Here is a 20,853-nt window from a genome sequence, read left to right on the forward strand (position 1 = left end):
GCCAATGTTTATTAATTTCTTGTAGCTCCCCACAACACAACAGCAGTGTTTAAAGAATTAATAACAATATAATTTTTAATGGTTATTTATTTATTTATTTATGTATGTATGTATTTGTTTATTTATTTATTTATTTGCAGTTTGTTAGGGTTAGCAAAATAGTAAACAAATTATTAAACTACATATGAATGAACTCAACAGTCAAAGAGCGGGTGCAGTGTTCCCTCCTCCACGCAAGGTGGCGCTAACGCGGCTCGCAACTTCCGCTCTTTAAATGAACAGGAGAGGAAGGAAAAGCCATGTTTTGTGGTACGTCGTAAAAGAAGACGAGGAGAGCAAACAATGTAAGTTTAAAACAGATTCACGAAGTTTTTTTCTACCTTTACATTGATCAGATCTCCTCTTAACGTCTCCACACTGAAGTGCATGTCCGTTAGTAGAATTTGCAAAGGATTCCAAAGCAGAATGCTGCATGTATTACAACACTTTGGGTTTCTGTGAGAAGTTGGTGTGCATGTGCTTTGGTGGCTCAACATTCGTCTGCTTTGACCTTAAAGTCCCATAAACGATACGAGACATTTGATTAAAGTGTGTGTGGTGGTGGGAAACCAAATATTAGCTGTACAGAAATGTAAACAAATATATATGCACTTCTGCGCCCAGTCTTTGCGATTTTAGACGACAAAGAGTTTGTTGTTTGACTGGTGTAACGCTCCAACGGCTATTATAACGAACAGTGACAACCAGAGTCGGAATTAATATGCGTTCATCCATTTATTGTTGTATAACACAACGAATTATCACACAGGCAAAGCAAGACTAATGGGGTAACCAACAACTCAGATTTATGAGCCTGTAGTCAGTTTATGTGCACAAAAACAAAACGTAAGGTCCTAAATAAATTGATTTGTTGTCAATTTTAATAATGATACCAGCCTCCATCACCCTGTGTCTATATATTGATAGCAATACGTGTAACCGTACCAATTGGTATTAAGCGCAAACATTGTGGCCCAGCAAGACCTATTCAATCTATCCATCTCATTGTCCTGTTACATCCCCCAAAATACAAAGGGAATATAAAGAGAGATAACGCCAGGACCAAGAGCAAGAAAGAAGTTGACATCAGCAGGCGACAGGCCTGATGAGAACAGCAGGGAAAGATCTCAAACGTCCACTTTTACTGTTAGTAATCATGCGCTAAGACACACGCAGGCCAGGTCATAGACTGCAGGAGAGAGAAGCCCAATGATCTTCACATGCTGTGCCATGGATGTATTGACAGTGAGAAAAGTGGAGAAACTCTGTGCATTAGAGAAACTTTACGAGGTGTTGACTGGTGCTTTCACACCAGGATGATATGGGAGTCTGGGGAAGCCGAGCATTTTCACACCTTTGCATTCACACCAGCCCCGTTTGTTCAAGAGTAAAGTTCACTTCAGGCACTTTCCGGGAAAGTGTTCCAACTCCATTTCTTCCATTTCCCAACATGTCTGCTTCTTCTGATTTTGCACCATGAGCTTTGCTTGGTCGCTACCCAAAATGCAGTGCGCTCTACACCACGTCATCTCACGACATCAGCTGGGAAGTCTGCAGATGATTTACTTGCCAGTGCAACCGAGAGCCATGTTTTTAAGTGTTCAGTGGAGCATTCACACATGCCCAGTCGAAGTTGACCTTCTCAGAAAGTCCCTGAAGTGAACTTCTCGACCAGATGAAACAGAGCTGGTGTGAAAGTCACCCTCATTGAGCATTGTGTCGTGGCCGTGTGCACGGCCCGATGTCGGCATTGAGGTGAAAGGGCCCAACAAAGCATCACACGTTGTTGTGGAGTGGCTGTGAATTTTCTTTTCAATGGAAACCTATTCATATTCATGATGTGTGTTACCTTGGTGGCCAGTAAATGCGAATGAGGTTCCCACCAAGCCTGTAGCAGCTTAACTTGAAATTGATTCAAGCCGGATTTCATTATCCAAGGGAATCAAAAGACGTTTTCATATCAGGACAGTTTCAAGGTTACATCTACAGTTATACTAGAGAAAAAGAGTTTAACCCAGTATTATTCCATCAAGGACTCGTCGTCGTTCTAGTCTAAAGTCAAATGCTTGTTACATGTGAGTGTATGAACGTCCATCTCTGTCGGCCATGTGATTAATCGCTGACTGATTCAGGGATTCATTTACCGTCTTCTATAAAAGATATAAAATATATTTGTCCATGTGATTATAAATTATAGATTATTATTTTTGCTTTTTCAGTGGTTGTAGGAATGGATCAGCCCCTGAGTAAAAGATTGAAGTATCAGGGGTCATTAAATCCTAACAGTCATCATGGTGAGTTCAAGACATTGTAAATTTTTCTTTACATTTAAGCCACGACCTGCATGTTTATTGTAACTGTTGAGCGTTGGAGGTGTGATACAGTTCATATCTGTGAAGGGGGTTCGACAAACAGTATTTTCTTTTAATTTGTTTTTTTGTTGTTTTTTTTGCAGTCCCTGTGGTAATGTTGACCAGACTTCCTGATCGGGGGCTCAGTGCTGTGCGTCCATCAACACCTCAGCAGTTTTACAGTGACACAGAGTCCCTGAGCAACTCGGACGCTGACGCGGCGTGGGAACCAGAAAACAACTCCAGTGATTCAGATTTCTTGGCGGACAATGACAAGCCAAAATATGCTGATAAGCCAAAAATCGCTAAACGCACAAAGACCAAGAAAACGACAAATACGGCGGCAGCGACGACAACTGCTTCACAACCATCGACCACTAACAGCAACAACGGTAAAGGTAAGGCCTTTACAGCTTGTACAGTGTTTACAGGCTTTCATTATTCCATGTGTTTGGTTGATTATTTGCGTCATTGGTGTTCGAATCCTGAAAATGCGACATTTCTCCCACAGCAGCAGACAATACCACAATGATAGTATCAGCAATTTTTTCCCATGGTTCTGAAGAAACCAAAAAGGTCAGCCCGAGCCTGCCAGAGGTGGAAGTGAAATTGGACATGGAGGTGTTGGCCCGGAAGAGACCCATGAGGTGGCTTCGGGGGAAAGTAGTAGAGATCGTTGAAAAGGGTAAGAAACCCCACAGTGGCAAAGATTGACCGTGGTCTTGTGGTAGTGGACGAGCATTAAAAAGGTTGGAGGCGGGATATAAATATAGAGGAAAAGCTCTATCCCGTGGAAACCTCATTGGGAGGGGGGAAGTATTCCATGTGATCGAGTTTTTTCTCAACTTTAAAATGAAGTATTTTTTTTGTGTTGCTATGCGGACGAGCAAGTGACCGACGGATGTTTTTGTGGATTTTCTAGCCCAGAATCTATATGTTTAGTGTGAGCGGGTGACCTCCCCGAGATGGCGGCGCTGATAGGATGAGAGATCTTTTGCAATCTCTGGTTTGCCATCATCAAGTGTGTGGTCTCTTGATCTGTGGCGTTTTGAAAAATCCTGTCGCGTGTACCAGCGTTAAGCTGTCAACACGAGTTTGATGAAATGGCTATCCTTTCATTCTGTCTGGATAATGCCATTGAAAGTCTTTGGGTTCTGTAATTTTAGACAAAAAAAAAGGTCATTTGGCTTGTGAGCATCTTAAAATATAACTTTAATGAGTCTGTTTTTGGGGTTTTTTTTCACTAGAAATTTAAGAAAATCAGACCAATTAGTATTTCGTCATTTGCTGCTTACATTCATTTCACTTCCAGGGATTATTTTTTTGGAAATAAAGCTTAAGGTGCCACACAATCCCAACTATCAAACCACGCTGAAGTAAAAGATAAAAAAAAAAAAAGTGACTATTTTTTTGTGTGTTTTGTTCTTCGCAGAAGATGGCCGGTTAAGATACAAAGTTAGTTTTGATGAAAAGGGGAGGAGTCTTGTATCGGGACACCACCTGGCCTTCACCGCAACGCCAAAGCTGGCTGAGCTGTACGTCGGCGCCCGTGTGGTGGTTCAGTCTCAAGACGACAAGCTCCAGTTCCAGCCTGCCGTTCTGGCCGAGCTCCCCGGCAGAAAGAACCGCTTAAGGTTTGTATCAGACCAACGCCTGTTCAAAAGATAAAAAAGATGCTGCACATGACCACAATCGAACTCTGAAACTCTTACTCTGAAATCACTGACAAGAAAAGATTTAGGAGCACAATTAAAAAAAAAAATTAAAAAAAAGTCAGCTGATCTCTGACCAGATTAGTGGTCAAAACTGTTTTTCAAATAAATAAAGTTAGATCGTGGTAATTGTTGGGTAAATTAGTACTTTATATTAATTATTAGTACTTAATAAAGTGAGAATTAATTTTTTGCAACTTATCGTATCATGCATGTTCGTGTTGAACACTGCTCACAGCTGCAAGATAACAAGCTGCGCTCATATGAAGATATTTTGACTAACTAGTCTGTGATGACTCCAAGTGTGATGACTTTGTTTATACAAAAGAAAAAAGTCTTTTGACTCATTTGCTAATGTGAAAGTAGGTTTATGATAGCAATAGCGTATTGATTCCCATGAATGCTATCAAATTTAAATTTATTACTATTAGTATTACTACATTTAATTTGTTTTTGATTTCTCTGTATATTTGAATGCTTTCCGAATCATCTACACTGACATCTTTAGAAGTAATGGAAGAGAATAGATTAGCGTAGAACAGTGTCACACGGGAAGAAACGATGGAAAAGCGAACGTGTTCATCTTTTGTAATAGGCGGCCGCATTCTTACTGAAGATGTAAATGCTTTATGTAATGGAAATATTTATTTTCCAGGTTCCTGGTTTTTTTAGATGATCATACTCCGATGTATGTTGGTTTACCAGTACTTCACTTGATCTGCAAACCATGTAAGTTTGACGTTTTTGTCATATATGTTTTTTTTTTTAATATAGATTAGCAATAAATTGATGCCATTTATCTTTCGAAATCGTCAGAAAGGAATTTTATTTTCATTTTAAATGGTAAGACGTCCTTAAGCAACATGCATATATAGGATAAACAACAGCGTGTGTGATTACACCATTGGAAATATTGCCAGTACCAAAACAACATTTAGCTTCTGGCTCTTTTTTTTTTTTGAAGACACAAGGCATGTTGTGTTGGGTCATTCCCAGCCAGTCCGGTCACACGATTGTCCGTGGCGTTTGAGTTCAGGACAAAATGACAACGCTCACCCCAACAGTTTGGTTCTAGACTGAGTGGACATTTTGTCTCAATGTCCCTCTGCACAGAGGTTGACTTCTTTTCGCAGCGAGGGAGGAAATGCACCCCAGGGCACCCAAGGCTTCAAAACGAGTCGCTAGCAACAGAACGAGCAGTTTGGCACTGGTGGAAATGATTTGGCAAAGTTTTCACGTGTAGAACCTCCATACTCTGCTTTGCCGTTAATCGTAGAATCGTTTTTGTGATTTAATTATTGAACAATAACACTCATCCCAGCATTTAATTGAATATAGAGCTTCATATTTGACTACTACGGAAAACCCAGTAAAAATGTGAACCATTTTCTTTTTTATTTTATTTTCACAGTGAAAAATTCTTTGGACGACATTCAAGACGGCTCGCACAAAGATTTCTTAAAGCAATACATGAAAAACTGGCCGTATCCTCATTTAACTCAGTACAAAGTCGGTCAACACATTAATGTAGACCTAGAAGAAACGATGCAGAAGTGTGAGATTACAACAGTCGACTGCAGCTTGATGCAGGTAGTTTTTGAGGTGAGTACCTTTTTATTTATTTATTTTTTTTACAATCCTTTTAACAAGTCATTTTACAGGTGGCCCATCAAGCCCAAGGAGGCCTCTTAAACAAATCAACAAATGCTGTAAAATAATCAGTGCATGAACTAAGAAATCATCCTGTGCAAAAGTATGCAATGTTTTGGAGCGTAAAATTCATTTTCACTGCTTATATGGGGCCATTGGCATGTGACTGGAGCGTGAGCCATTTGTTTTAGATGGAGAAACTTGTTTTTGTTCATCGTTTTATTCCTATCATGTAATGGGAATGATGTGGTTTTCCTGACGTGTTTTTCTTTCTCATTGCATAATGTGTTATTCTATCTGGATTTCACATTTAGGAGAGTCAACAGAAGGAGTGGATCTACAGAGGCTCCATGAGGCTTGAACACATGGCCAAGTTTTTGGCACTGAAAAAGCAGCAAGAGAACAATGATAAATCAAACCAACAATAAACGGACGGGGGGGAATTATCGGACGTCGGTGGATATTTCTGACAACTATTTTTATTCTTATTTGTATCTACATATTGACATATCCTTGGGAATGTGTGGGGGTTAATTTGTCACAATAAAATTGACCATTGGCATGAATGTGCGTGTGTGCGTGCGTCTCACTACTTGCACTGTGATGGACTTTCCAGAATGTATCCTCATCTCGTTCATGTTTACCTGGGATTGGCTCCAGTGCACCGTTACCTTCAAAAGGAAGGTATATAGATAGTCAAGTTCTTTTAAAGATATATGAAGTGACCGCTACAGTCATTATTACCTCGCCATTCTTAACTCCATCTTATTTTTCTTTTCTTTTTTTTAATTTCAGTGTCTATGTGCACATACACCGCCCACATGTGTTTTTTGATTTGAAACTGAATTCTTCTCTAGGGAATGAATATACCATTGGTTATATTTGCTATCTTTTGTATATGTGCTTGGCAAAATTTTGAGATTTGGATAAATTCCATTATTTTTATACTTTGTCTTTTCTGTGCCTTTGTTAAGAAGCGGTACTTCCACCAACACACTATTATTTACATTATTTTTCGTGCGCTACCTCTCTTCTGATCCTTGCACTTCTTATTTGCTGTTCACCGTTGTTTTGTGTTTTGCTCCTCACACTGCTGAAAATGGTTCTCGAGTACTGTGGAAATGTTAACTTTTTTTTATTATACTTGGCAATAAAATAATTTGATTCATACTTTACAACTGTGAGTCTATGTTAGTTTTACAGTGAGTGGTACAATAATGTTCTTTATCAGCACATTTTATGTATCCTTTGAATTTGCTAAATTCATACACAGGATTGATTTGGTTTCTATCTGTAAAAAGCACCTGGAAATGACTTGCATTTGGTGCTACAGTATATAAATAAAGTTGATGTAAATACAGATCCTATTTCAGGGTAAAAGTCAAATACAGTCATTATAAAACTTCATTCTGTGTGGAGCCATGTCAAAGAATTTCCTTCCGGGATCAATAAAATGATTCTGATCCCAACTCTAAACATGAGTAATGTAAATATTGGTAGTTTAGCAAATGTACCCACTCAAATGCTTCAACCTGAGGTGATCTAGATATAGTTAATTGAATGCAATTATTACAGATAAAAGTAAAATTATTTTGGATAAAGTTTAAGTGGCGTCTCAAAGGTCTCGACACCCCAAAAGAAATAAATTGGTCACAATTGACTTTAAGGTTTTTCCTTAAACGTGGTGCCCCAGAGAAGATCTGGTCACTGACCCAACAGTGAGAGTCCGTGTTGATATGTGAATCAAAAAGAACTTGGATGTACATAACGCATGCAATACAACCATCATGTGATTCGTCCTCTTGGATGTACTCTACTTTCTTTTTCGCTTTGTGGAGACTTCACAATCTGGATGAAAGAAATACTAGTCGATTCACAGCTTGAGGGGAGTAACTCATCAAAACCATGTGGCATGCTGCTTTTCAAAAAGACATTTATTTTCAGTATAATGACACATTCAGTCCTATACTGTAGTCCTAGTTTTCTTGTGGTCCCCTTCAGGAAAATAATCTTCTTTACTGCTCTGTTTCTCAGCGTGCGCTCACCAATATACTTGTGCATATATAAGTGAATGGTTTTATATGATATGTTGGGCTTTTCTATTTTCTCTATAAAAGCAAATTGGAATGACTGTAATGTATTTAAAAATGTCTTTCTTTAAAAAAAATAAATAAATAAGTGAATGGTTTTCAGAATTGTTGGGAACACTTGTATGTGGCAATTTTTAATCTTATAGATACTTTATTCATCCCATGGGGAAATTCAAAGTTTCAGCAGCATTAGCACAGAACAGAATATAGAATTTCAAGAGTATTAAAAAAGGGGATGTATACAATGGGGTCTTGTACTTTTGGATGTGTTGTTTGTATTGCACAGAGTCCTTGTTGACGTTGCCCACACTCCCCCCAATGGGCACAGTTCTTAGCTGGAGGTCATTGACCTCAACTTTTACTTATAATTCCCCTGGAGGAGATAAACAGCCACATGGCATGAGGGAGGAAAGATTTCCTCAGTCTGTCAGTGGAGCAGGACGGCGACAGCAGCCTGCCACTGAAGCTGCTGTTTCGCCTGGAGATGATGCTTTATGTCATGATGCAACGTTTCAATCACACTCTTGACAAAAACTTCATGAATTGACATAAATGACCACCCTGTCTTTGTGTGCACTTCTAGTGTTTTTTTTATTTATTTTCTTAATCCTCGGTGACCCCAAAGTAAATCTAAAATTAGAGTTGCATGCTATAAATTCAGCAGGCTCCAGAGATTTGGTTACAAGCCCGCGATGCACACCCGTTTTACAAGAGGGTCACCAACTGCCACGGCGTCTGTGATATTAAGAGAGTCCTTGCAAGAGAGTAACTGATAACCCAGGTACTGCCGACAACTGAAAGAAACAGAACAAGCCGCAACCACAACCTACCTGACAAGTGGAAGTTCTTTATGAAAGTCTTGATCTTGCAAGAGCTGGCGATACAGACATTAGGCTTTCATGATTTCTTGAAAACGAAAAAAACATTTCATGGAAAAAGTCTTAGGAGGGCATCAAAAACAGTTTGACATATGTCAAATGGATAGATGGAGGACATGACCAGGACTTGAACCTGTAACATCTGGTCAAACCACTACACCACAGTGCAAAGTCTGATATTTTGAGTTTCTTTGGTTCTTCTTTTTTTAAACTTCAATCCATTGACATGTTAAAATTGTATTATACAAATTAAGTTAGTCGTATTCGAACTGATGACAAGAAAATAACTCATTAATTGTCAGGAGAATTCCACATGAAACCTCAGGAGGCAGAGTTCAGAGAAATCAGACAGAGAGCAATTGAAAATTTTCAAAAAGTATTTGATATGAAATCTTGTTAACAAGGAGACAAATCAATTATAACCTCGGCTGATGGAGTTTTCTGTGTAGTCAGTTTTTAAGTACGTGAGAAGAAACAATCCAATCTCTGTACAAGCACAGGACAGTCTTGAATTCTTTCTCTGTTCAGGCAAACTATCGCTTGTTAACAGTTAGTTTGCCTCACAGAAGGAAAGAAAACCCCATCTCATCTTTAAACAAACTCACACAACATTTTCTAACATTAAGACATGAGTCTGCCATATAGCTATTGGAACCGCATGTTTTTGGGGCACATTCGACTCTTTTCGATGTTGTTTTTAGTGTTTAGTGTCGCGGTTTATAAGAAATAGAAGGACAGGTAGAGACTTGCAGATGTACGCGGAGGAGTTCAGTGTCAGCGGTTTATCGCTAGGGGGCGTTTCAGCCGCTGGTCTGAACCAGAATTGACTGTGGTGGGCAGGACGATGAAAATACAGCTGGCTACACGTTAGCAAACGGTGCTTGATACGTCGAGCGTTAAAAAGAAGAGTACAAAGGATAGAAAAACCCAACTCGCCACCACGGATTTTTTGTGGGACAAGCGGACGGGTCTCGCTGCTAAAACGGTGAATGTCACGTTTGATGTTTTCACGTCGCGGGTCGAGCCGGAGAGCGACGTTGCGGTTAGCACCGCGGCTAGCACCGTGTAGCACGTTAGCTCCAAGCTAAGATGGCGGTCAAATTATTTACATTAGCTCGTCTCTAACAGTTCGTGCTAACCACCGGCACGTCCCTCCTCGGAGCAGTTACTGGTCCGCTGCTTAATTTTCGCTGTCAGTTAATGATTTCATGTTGTACATGTCCGAAGTTGCCGCACGCAGGCAGCGCTGCCGTTTGTTGGGGCGGGGGTGAATTCACGGGCGTTAATGCGGCGGTTGCATCGTCTTACATGGAAGGCAAAAAAAAAAGAAAAACAGCACTGGCGACGCATGAAGCGTGCATATTATATGAACCCCTGTGCTGTTGTACCGAAACTCAAGTTGAGTTAAACTCTGACCTATGTGGCATCCCGCGGTGATTATTTCGCATCACCCCCGCCGATGTGTTTGTTTACGTTCGCCTCCAGCACTTCTATAATTCACGTTGACGGTCGGTCCAGTAGTTGACTGGGATCGTGCAACAGGGGCATTAACACGATATTTTCAGTCGGGCCCTCTCCAGCTGCAGTCTGGAGCTGCTGCTACTATTTTCTGCACATATCTTACGAGCTGCATGCTTCACCTCCTCGCACGTTAAAGTTGGAATGTGGTTTTTCAAATGTACTCCTCCTCCATGACATTTCTCTTCGCACTTCGTCAGCTTTCTAAATGTGATTTGAAGTAGCGCGTCAATTACTGTAATGCATCTGCATGAAATGATATACATTATGGTGCAAACGTATTTTTTTTCATGTCTGAAACAAATAGTACTATCCCATGATGCAATAATCACTGTGAGGCAGAGTACAGTAAACCCATTTATATTGGCATTAACTACTATTTCTGGAGTCAAAGATAAATTTGGAGTGCTGCAAATAACTTGTTGGCATCAAAACATCATGGGGTTTGTCTGATTATTTAAATAGACTGAAGAATTTGAACCAACCTACATTCACACAAGCTCTGTTTACTCCAGAAAGGTGCTTAAGACACCCACCCATCCAACCATTGTTGTCCCTATGGGGTTGGCCAACCTTAGCGCATGTTGTTGTGAGAACCAATCCCATGCAAAAGCAAGGTACACATGGACAAGTTGTCATACAGATAAATATACAATTACATAATGTACAATGTTAAGGGTTGCAAACGAACCAACAGCTTTGATACTGAAGTGTGTTAGTCAGAGCGTATATAGAAAACCTGCATACATAGTGAGAACTTTCATCCTTGACTCAGTGTGTATTAATTCCTTTTAGTGGGGCAATAGTGCAAACCACTATATCACAGTTTGGACCATATATAAATGTTTGTAATACAGGATCTCTGCTCGTTTGCTCAGCAACGTTTTACTGAGCAGAAATTAACCAACAACTCCTCTGGTTTTGCAAGCATCCTCACTTTGTAACATTTTGTCACTCATGTCTCAGTACTGTATTCCTCGTTGGAATGAATGCATGTCTGCAGCAGTGACTGTTTAAAGGTCATTTCACAGGGATTTTGGCCTTTAAACACAAGGTGGTCATCTGGAGGGTGTTCAAGCCTGAGCTTGCGTCCCATGCCCAATCATGAGAATTGCCTGGTTGTTTCAATGGAGCAGCCCACAGGTCATCGTTGACTATTTCCCCCAATCTCTCTTATCAGCAGCTTTGGGCCAATTCACACTTTCTCACATTTTGAGAGGTTCTGTGGCTGTGTTTGTACCAACCTCTTCAGTGACATAGGTGCTCGTGCTCTGCGAACTATGGTTTTTGCCCCATGGAAATAGATTGACCCACCCCCCAACTTGATATTTTGTGCTACCAATACATCTCCAGATGCCTCACAACAGACGGTACGTGTCTTCAGAAAGAGACAGTCGAAGCAGCTACCAAGACCGCTACAGAGACAGAGGCCGGAGACATCGACACAGACGATCGCCCTCGTATTCGTCCAGCAGCGACCGAGAAAAAGACCGGGACCGGAGGGTGCGGGGACACAGGCAGGAGGGAAGCTTCATACACACAAGGAGGTATGTGCATAGCCATGCTTGCGCGTTCGGTAAGTAAATCTTTTGACTGTGGATTTCAGCAAGTTTCCCCTCTCTGCACCTGTTCAGCCGCAGCTATGACAATCGCTCAACTGAACACCGGCCATTCGACCGAAGATACTGCGAGGGATACAGACGCCTGGATCAGAGCCGAGAGCGAGACCGCGAGAGAGGGGAAAGGGAGCCACATGGAGCAGCCGAAAGTTACTATCAACGCGACTTCTCCGCTACCATGTACGACTATCGGCGCGGCCGCGAGAGGGAGCGCGAACGGGATGAGTCGTACCGGCGGAAAGGCAGCAGGCGTAAGCACAAACGAAGGCGGCGTAGAACCAGGTCCTATAGCCCATCATCCTCGGTGAGTACAGCCATACCTGAGGCTGCCGTTTAACTTGCTCATCCTCTCTCTTTCCTTCAGCTCTCTCTATCTCTTTCTTTCCCTAACCATTTCCTCTTTACAGCCCCTGGATTTGGTAAGTAGTAAAATCTTTATGATTTGTTTGTGTTCTGTCGAGGTTTTTTTCTTTCCGTTTTAAGTCGGGTTTTTACTCAAATTGGCGTTTCATTTTGGCAGAGCATTTTCATTTTCAAGCTTATGCTTTCAAGCCGGTTTGTTAATGATGAAGCACCACTTTTTGCTGTTCCTCACACGCACACCCACCATTGCTTTCTTAGTGTTTCAGTTACACCTAGTCACTATTCTGTTCTATTCCTGTGGCATTTTTCTTTTTCTCAAATTGTAATCAGGTTTTTCTCAGTGGATTTTAAAACAAGGCTGAAGATATTTGTGATAGCAGTCCTTTAGTATCATATGCTTTTTAGTGAAGATAGACTGGGGGGATAAAGTGAAAATGTTCTTCCAAATATGAGCTTAAATTTTTGTTAATACTATTAAAAACACCTAGATGAAGTGTGAGCAAGGGCTTGAATTACATGTAGTGCAACTGTAGGGGTTAAATGTGTTCTACTTTGAATACATGTCGTCCTGTCATTTTTAACCTTCCGCCTATTCTAATCTGAGAAATCAGACTGATAAGTTCTGAGATAGTTTACTTACAGTCTAAAGTGGTTTTGCGTTTATGAATGGATATGCCAGTTGCTTCCTTGTTTGTAAGCAGCTGTGGTTTTTAAGGGTAGAGGGGGGAAAGGAGCAGAGGACAACATGTGATCTTTGACTTGTTCCCTTGCACTATATCCCTATCGTTATATATTTCCTTCACGTGGTGTCATGCGTGAATCGCCCCATGACCACGAAACCCACCTACAACCACCTACTACCACCAACACCACCCTCCTCCTCCCTCCTCATCCGCCTGTGCCGCCCGACGCTGTGGCTGCGGCTGCCCCCGATACCCCCCTGTCACCTCCGGTCGTGTTGTGACCTGCTGATGGCGGTCTGGGTGTGCAAACAGCGGAGCGACAGCCGGACGCGGGCACTGAGTGTGAGAGACGACGAGGAAGGGCACCTGATCTGTCGGAGTGGGGACGTCCTGCAAGAGAGATGTACTCACTGCCACTACTCTATCGTAACCCTTCTCCATATGAGTATTAAAGCATAGAGCATTTACATGACATGGGAGTGCCTGATGATGATGATGCTGATGCCTTGCGAGAACGCTCTAGCTGAATTAGCGGGGTGGATTTCATGAATCTTGAAGATTTTGAGAGGAACTTTAGATACATTCTTCTTTTCGTTCTAGGTTTTAAAGCTGTGGAGCCTTTTGTGTTTCACAGGTTACAAGACTTTCCTAAACATAGAATCCCATGTGCAGCTGTTTGTTTCTTTTGTGCGGTAGTTTACAACTCAGTTCTCTAATCTATAATTGACACTAGTTATTCTCTTATAGGAGGGCTTTTTTTTATGTTGTAGAAGTCTAACATGCTTATCAAGCGTAGCACAAGTAGTCCATGTATAAATACAGTTATTTTTATTTACCACCTCCTCTGAGAGGGATTATTCCTCAGCAGAAATGCTAATCAGTTTTAATTTTCTCAGTTTTATTCATTGCTTTTCTAACCTTTTGTGTAAAAACCATATGCCCTGATTTCGATGGCTGCAAATTAGTCATCAAAGGAAGGGAGTGCTTTATGTTTGCCCCCTTGTTATGTACCGTAGTGTCATTCATTGAGCTATCAAAGTGCTTTGAACCTGCCAGATTGGACGGGCAGCATTTTGAGAAGGGGATGCGCGCTAGCGCTGATTCGCCTGTCTGCACTTTTGTGAGTCGTGTTCTTGCTCGCTTCCACATGTCTAATGCTCCTGTACTTTCTTTTTCCTCCCCTCGCTCTCCCCCTTTCTTCCTTTTCTCTCTGTGTTGTGTTGCAGATGAGATCGTTAGTACTTTGGGGGAAGGCACCTTTGGGAGGGTGATGCAGTGCATTGACCATCGCAGGTGTGTCTCAGAAAAACAACCGTCGGCCTCCGGGGGTCTTATTTACAAGACTCGCTGCAGGGAATACTGCTCCACTGTGCTTGCTTTGAGACTGAATTGAGCATTATATATGCACCCTCATCTTTCATCACTACAGTTATAGTTAAACGGCTTTCAGTTATTTATGTTTTTGGACAATGTAAAATGATTCCACTATGTGGGAAAATGTCCTCTGTTGACTCTCACCCATGGGTAACTGGTTGCCCCCCTTGTGCCTCGCTCACCGAGGAGGATTTATTGTCCCGTGACACGACAGGTCTGGAAACGTACCTTACAGGCTCTCATTTTAAGGGGCCTAGACTGGCCTAACGTCTTTCAACTAACTGTAATTGCTGGAGGGACATTGCAGTCTTTGCTCTTAAAATTGTTTTTAATAACATTCATAGATCCTAATTTCATGACATGGCTGTTGTCAGGCTTTCACTGCACCAGATGTGCCCCTTTCTAAGATCAGTATTTACTCTTTCAAGTATGAAAGAAATATAAAGTAATGCACAATATGTTGTGGTTGTATTTACACTGTCTTATTCTTTGCAGGGGCGGAGCGCACATAGCGCTGAAAATTATCAAGAATGTGGAAAAATACAAGGAAGCAGCTCGGCTGGAGATCAATGTACTAGAGAAGATAAACGAAAAAGACCCAGACAACAAATTGTGAGTGCGATTTGAGAAGCTTGTTTCTTCAGTCATGTTTCGCTTTTACATTTAAGCCAAGCTTAAGTCAAGTTTTGAGAGTCACCTTGCAATGTTGTGCAGCGTCAAGCTTCTTTTGAACCTGTTGTTCTCAGCTGCTGCGTCGGCACCACTTTCTGTTCATAGACGATCAGCTGCATTCCTGTCCAACCTCTGGCGTTGTTTTTCTTTCAGCCTGTGCGTACAGATGTACGACTGGTTCGACTACCATGGTCACATGTGTATCTCCTTCGAGCTGCTCGCCCTGAGCACGTTCGACTTCCTCAAGGAAAACAACTACTTACCCTACTCCATTGGTCAGGTCAGACACATGGCCTACCAGATCTGCCTCGCTGTGAAGTGTAAGTTCTTTCATGTCGCCTGCGTTAAACATACTTGTGACTAAACTGGTTTAGTAGTAAAATAAACAATGAATCTGAGAGTATAAACACTTGCATGTCAACCTTTGTGACGGTGTTCTGGCAGAATCTAACTTAAAAAGGTGGCTTTACTTGAGAGACATTTTTCGTCTAGTTGACCAATTTTGATTACACAAGAGCAATTCTCCATCAATACTGACATTCAGATTACTAACCTTCAAATTGTAAACGTAATCTTTTATATCTCAGGGTTGTTTGAGCATGACTTTTTGTCGTCATGATGACTGAACTGACCCGAAAGTGAAATTGGTCTTGAACGATCGGACGGTCTGCATGAATTGGCTTTAACGGCACTCGCTGTCAGATATGCGAGACTAAATAATCAATGTTTGCTTCTCTGTAGTCCTGCACGACAACAAGCTGACGCACACAGATCTGAAGCCCGAGAACATCCTGTTTGTCAACTCAGACTTCACAATGTCCTACAATGTGGAAAAGGTACAGTGCAATCAGAGAAACCGACCAGATTTTCCTTCTGGGTCACACATTCTGTGAATAAAACGCCTCCACTGTATCTCGGGGGACAAACATTTGCACACAACCTAAAACTACAGAGTTGCTTTTCCGTGTCTTGCAGAAACGAGAAGAGCGGACGGTTAAGAGTACGGCAGTACGAGTGGTAGACTTTGGCAGTGCCACATTCGACCATGAGCACCACAGCACCATTGTGTCGACGCGGCATTATCGGGCTCCTGAGGTCATACTAGGTGAGGCTGCGCGGATGTTTGTCTGCTTATTTCCCTTTTGTTGTCTGAAACAAAGTCACCCGAGTTATGACAGGCGTCATATGTTCACACAGACACAACAGTGTCAGCAAGTGTCGCTCTCTTTCCGCAAGCGGCAGGTTTTGGTTGCGGCCTGATGCAAGGAGGACAAATTGAAACTCTTGCCTTCTCTTGATAGTTGCAACCTTCTGAGTTCAGGTTCAAATGCAGTTTGTTTGAAATATGCAGTGTGATGTCAGCGAGTATTAACACTGTCAGCCGTGGTTTTTCATGTATTCACAACATGTTTTTGTTCGTCAGAACTGGGTTGGAGTCATCCCTGTGACGTGTGGAGCATCGGCTGTATCCTCTTCGAGTACTACTTGGGCTTCACCTTATTTCAGGTAAACATCAACACCTTGTTTTTTCCAGGCAGTTATCGAAGGATTGACACCAGATTTTAATGGTAATGATATTGTTTATATATATATATATTTTTTTACATCTGCATCATGAATCGTCCTCCTCTGCGGGAATAATTTATAATATTTGTACATCTTCATTATTATTAGTTTTTCTTTTTCAACTGATTTACTGTTTTCTGATCTTTCTTTCAGACTCATGACAATCGGGAGCATTTGGCCATGATGGAAAGAATCTTAGGTCCGGTGCCATCGAGGATGATTCGTAAGACCAGGTCAGAACACACTGAAGCACTCGCAACGGATGTGTCGGACTCGCATGAAAACACAGCTTCATAATCGCTTCCACTGTTTACTTTGGGCTCTCAGGAAGCAGAAGTACTTCTATCGCGGTCGCCTGGACTGGGATGAGAGTTCCTCGGCGGGGAAATACGTCAGAGAAAACTGCAAACCCCTACGGGTAAGACGAATGGAGAGCAATGAATGTTTAATGTGTCTGACACCGGAAAATGTTATCCTGTATCCTGTACTCTTTGTTATATCTGATTTTCCCCTCCTTTCTCCATCAGCGGTATCTGCTGTCGGAGGCAGAGGAGCACCACCAGCTGTTTGACCTCATCGAGAGCATGTTGGAGTACGAGCCCTCCAAGAGGCTGGTGCTGGCCGACTCCCTCACACACCCTTTTTTCCAGAGCGGGGGCTCGGGCGAGGCTGCAGGCAGCAAGAACTGGGAGGGGAACCGGGACATCAGCCGGTGACCCACAAGCCCTCAGAGACTGAATAACGGAGGAGTTCAGATCCTTCCCATGTGGAGCAGCTGAAATCTTGGCTCTCAGAGATTTATCCATTTGTCATAAATAAAGCATGGACACCTTAACTTTCCGCCTCCCCACCCTGCTGGTGTCACACCTCTGCAGCTCGTTCAAGGGAGCAGACCGCAAAAGCAAACCGACAAAAGGACAAGGCAAATCCGAAATCTTTTCTTGGAGTCCCAGCCTCGGAGGCCACAAAAAGATCCCTCGTGTTTATACCCGACGTAGCCCTCTATGCAGCGCCTGTCTTCCTCTTCCACCTCTGGCCCGCCCTCCTCCCATCCGTCCACCTCTCTATGATTCACATTAGCATGTAAACAAAGCAGCTCACTTCTTTAAGGAAATTAGCAGTGAGATGGTCAAGAAATGTCTTCCGACCCCGAAGTCCAATGAAAGAAGGAAAAGGAGATGAGATTTACACGTGCAGCGACCAGCCCGCTCCTCACTCTAGAACTCTTTTAATTTGGAGACACACAAGGTATTCTACCATGCTAAAATCTGAACATAAATATTGGTTTACCATCACTTTTTTTTTTTGGAAGTTGCAAGCATTTTTGTTTACGTTGTTAAGTAAGCACTTGCATTCATATAATCCCTTTTTTTTTTTTTTTTTCTTTGTTTTTAATAAGTAAACTTTCCTCTGTGTCATGCTCCAGTCAGTGGGTCTGTTGTGTCTCACCAGCGGGACGATAACTCTAATGCACACTCCTCACACGGGCCTCTGCAGCCTGTCTTGTTGATGAATATTATGTTTATGTTACGCAGTATTGTGTGCGTGTGCGTGTGTGTGTGTGTGTGCGAATGTATTTGCAGGGGTGTGGTGCGAGCAAGTGACTCATGTTTCAGTTCGCCATTAGTTCCGGGAATGTCCTCACACATTTAAACTGCCTTTCTCCGTATTCCTCATGGTCTGACCTGAAATCTCCAGAGGTTAAGCACACTGCTCTTATTGATGGTATTTATTATGTGTCATAGGTCATATCCCCACCTGTACATGAATTGTTTGGGTTTTTTTTGTATGAAATTAAAGCGTATAATACTGTATATATGTACTATTGTGTAGAATTAAAGTCCTCCTTGCCAAAGGTTTATGGTGCTCAAGTATCAGTGTGCCTACCAACAGCTTCTTCCGACTTTGTACTGCTATTCTTATCCTTTTCACTTCTAATAGAAACTAATCTCTCTTTCATTCCCTTCCAAAACATGGTCAGCTGTCGCCCTGTTGAGACCGGAAAGAGAAGGAAGCACAAGAGATCTGCTGCAACAGGTGCGTCCATGAACTGCAGTGTAGGCCGCCCCATCTGTCGGTAAAGTGCCATCACCCTGCTGTCAATCTATCTCCCCTTCTCTTAAACCCTGTCGTTTCCTCAACAGACTGTTTATACAGCATTTAGAATTTGCCCCATCATAATCATTGACGCATATATAGTCCAGACTATAAAATGACAAGCCGTCTAATTTTATATGCAATTATAGCTGCTGTTTTTTTATGATAATTGCAAGTTCCTGTTAAGAAAGCGTTGATGTCTACAGAAGGGAAATCTGTAACAAAGTGTGTATTTATTTGAGGACAAATCACAAGTCATTGTTCCCCTGTAAAACATTCCCTCACTCAATGAATCTGTGAATTGACTGAGTCATTCAGCTTTGTGACGCGGCTCCTTCCAGCATTTGCAGTCAATGAAACTTGAGTCTTTGCTGAGGGAAAGAAAAAAAAAAAAAACTGCGTCATAAGAGCATCACCCTCAACGTATTAAGTCTGTCCACACTCCATCTGTAAGGCTTCCTCCACCAGCTCAGCACCAAATTATCTCGTTAGATCTCACTCCCAGTCAGAGGGGTGATGGGTGAATAAATAGCCACGGTACTTTTCACACGGGGTGTGGCATGCTTGATTGTGAACTTGTATTGTGGTTCCTTGTAGACGAGCAGCTGTCGGTCGGTCTGCTAAGAGGTTGGGAGCTCCCCGGCTGTTAATGAGATAAACGACTCTTGCGTGTTCAGTTAATCCTGCTTGGAAGACCAGCGAGGTCATCAGTCAGACGCCCATAAGAGCAGAGGCAGATACTACCGCAGAGCACTGGGAGCGACGCGTTGAATGGATTCACGACGGCGAGTGACACCATCAGCGGATTGTGTTGAGATGAGATAGCACTCGCAGGTCAGTGCCTGAGACGTTTAATGTTTACGCAGTTATTTAGATTGTCTTGATGTCCGTTCTCTTTAATTGACATGATCTTTCCTTTTTTCTTTCTTTCTGCAGATTACAGCCTCATTTTGCGATTGCCACACTGCCATAGAACCTTAAGAAGTACCTCCAAGAGCCGTGCTCGCACACTTTATCAAAACCAGTCCTCGAAATGGAGTCCTTCATGTCGCTGGGCGCTCCCCTGAAGCAATTCACCAGCTGCATGTCGGGGAAAAGCTCCTCCACCAAGAGGGTCGCCAATAGGAGCCAGTCCGTCCGAAGAAGCAGCTTCAGCCGCAGGAAGAGCGTGAGCAGGAGGAGAAGCCTTCCCTGCAACTCTCAGAAGGTCCCAGACTCCTGGCTCAGATCGTATCAGGCTGAACTCAAGAAAGAAAGGTGAGAAGTAAAACTGACGTTAATTAAAAACCCCTTTTGTTTGAATGTCAAATAATATCATAGCTGTTTTGTAATGATTAAGAATGACTTGCTGCTCTTCAAATATTGGGAGAAACAATATAATGAACTTATTCAGTCACTGTCCCGTCATCCAGCTCAGACCTCTGGCCAGACACACTTGGCTTAGTGAGGATCAGGCTGCTTCCTCACATGAATAATCTGCTCTTGTCCATGTGCCACCTCTCATGCTCCTGTGTGCCGTTTGTTAAAGGAAGCGCCAGCAGGCCATACTGGCCAAGAAGAACGCCGAGAGAACCGTCAGGAGAACTCACTTCAGGAGCCACCATTGCCTCCCAAGGGTAAGACGTCTGACGGATTAAAAACTGAATTTGATGTCTTTGCTCGCCTTCATCTCAATTTAATTATCCGGACCGTCCCTCCCTCCCGCAGCAGACCGCAGGCGCCAGGAAGCCGGCGCCTGTGAAGGACGACGCCTTCTTCGGGGCCTTTCAGGGCCTCAGTCTGGACGGCCTGATGCGAGGCTCCAGTGCAGCTCCTGCCATCTCTGCTCCTACAGGCGCAGGAGATCCGTGCAAAGTCATGTGACACGAAACGTGTCAGGACTATTAGTACGTTTCAGCAGAGACGCATCCCCATATTCAAGAGACTTAAAAGGAGATCCGAATGAGGAAACGTAAACCAGGGAAGAATTATTCATTGTTCTGTGTATTTTTCCTGTCGTAGACAATCATTGCTCCTTTTTGTTCGTACGGACTGTAAACTTTGACACTGGCTTGATAAAAGAACACAACTTTTTCTCATTGTCATATCGGTGTTTTTCTTCTCACTCTTAGCACTCCAGTTGGTTTCTAATTTTTCCACAAGACTAATGGGCAAAAAAATAATCTTAAAGAAACACCCGTGAGGTGTTTGTCATTTTTATTTACAGTATTTTAACAAACAGTGACATGCAGAGCTAACAGG

The 20,853-nt window shown here is 42.4% G+C and overlaps 2 protein-coding genes across 5 annotated transcripts; both read left to right on the top strand.

Moving 5' to 3' along the window:
- Positions 1-296: 296 nt before the first annotated feature.
- On the top strand, positions 297-6,180 carry LOC308144498 (histone-lysine N-methyltransferase SETDB1-B-like; the record flags this gene model as incomplete). The annotated part of the gene is made up of 8 exons (XM_080515622.1): positions 297-344; positions 2,259-2,333; positions 2,495-2,788; positions 2,902-3,075; positions 3,823-4,024; positions 4,758-4,831; positions 5,514-5,704; positions 6,067-6,180. The coding sequence occupies exons 2-8, from the start codon at positions 2,270-2,272 to the stop codon at positions 6,178-6,180; spliced, it is 1,113 nt and encodes a 370-aa protein (XP_080371748.1). The 5' UTR covers positions 297-344; positions 2,259-2,269.
- Positions 6,181-9,565: 3,385 nt separating this feature from the next.
- clk2a (CDC-like kinase 2a) lies at positions 9,566-20,657 on the top strand. Of its 4 annotated transcripts, none has more exons than XR_013937051.1 (18): positions 9,566-9,705; positions 11,592-11,785; positions 11,873-12,161; positions 13,216-13,306; positions 14,130-14,196; positions 14,773-14,889; positions 15,103-15,269; positions 15,691-15,785; positions 15,925-16,054; positions 16,373-16,455; positions 16,669-16,748; positions 16,843-16,933; positions 17,043-17,763; positions 18,497-18,552; positions 19,210-19,446; positions 19,549-19,869; positions 20,141-20,228; positions 20,320-20,657. XR_013937051.1 is itself a non-coding variant. In XM_080515548.1 (13 exons), exons 2-13 carry the CDS (start codon positions 11,592-11,594, stop codon positions 17,229-17,231), a joined length of 1,593 nt encoding a protein of 530 aa, XP_080371674.1. In that variant the 5' UTR covers positions 9,566-9,705; the 3' UTR covers positions 17,232-18,374. The 4 variants fall into 4 exon arrangements, 1 of the variants encoding a protein (XP_080371674.1); XR_013937052.1 differs by having other exon boundaries at positions 19,290-19,446; XR_013937053.1 differs by lacking the exons at positions 9,566-9,705; positions 11,592-11,785; positions 13,216-13,306 and having other exon boundaries at positions 12,098-12,161.
- The last annotated feature ends 196 nt before the right edge of the window (positions 20,658-20,853 follow it).

This window comes from Blennius ocellaris, assembly GCF_963422515.1.
Source record: "Blennius ocellaris genome assembly, chromosome: 20".
Classification (NCBI taxonomy): Eukaryota; Metazoa; Chordata; class Actinopteri; order Blenniiformes; family Blenniidae; genus Blennius; species Blennius ocellaris.

Coding starts and splice junctions, on each gene's coding strand:
- clk2a (XM_080515548.1), top strand. CDS start 11,592: ATGCCTCACAACAGACGGTACGTGTCTTCAGAAAGAGACAGTCGAAGC. Junction 14,890..15,102: donor AAAGACCCAGACAACAAATT/GTGAGTGCGATT, acceptor TTTTTCTTTCAG/CCTGTGCGTACAGATGTACG. Junction 16,456..16,668: donor TGGGCTTCACCTTATTTCAG/GTAAACATCAAC, acceptor TCTTTCTTTCAG/ACTCATGACAATCGGGAGCA.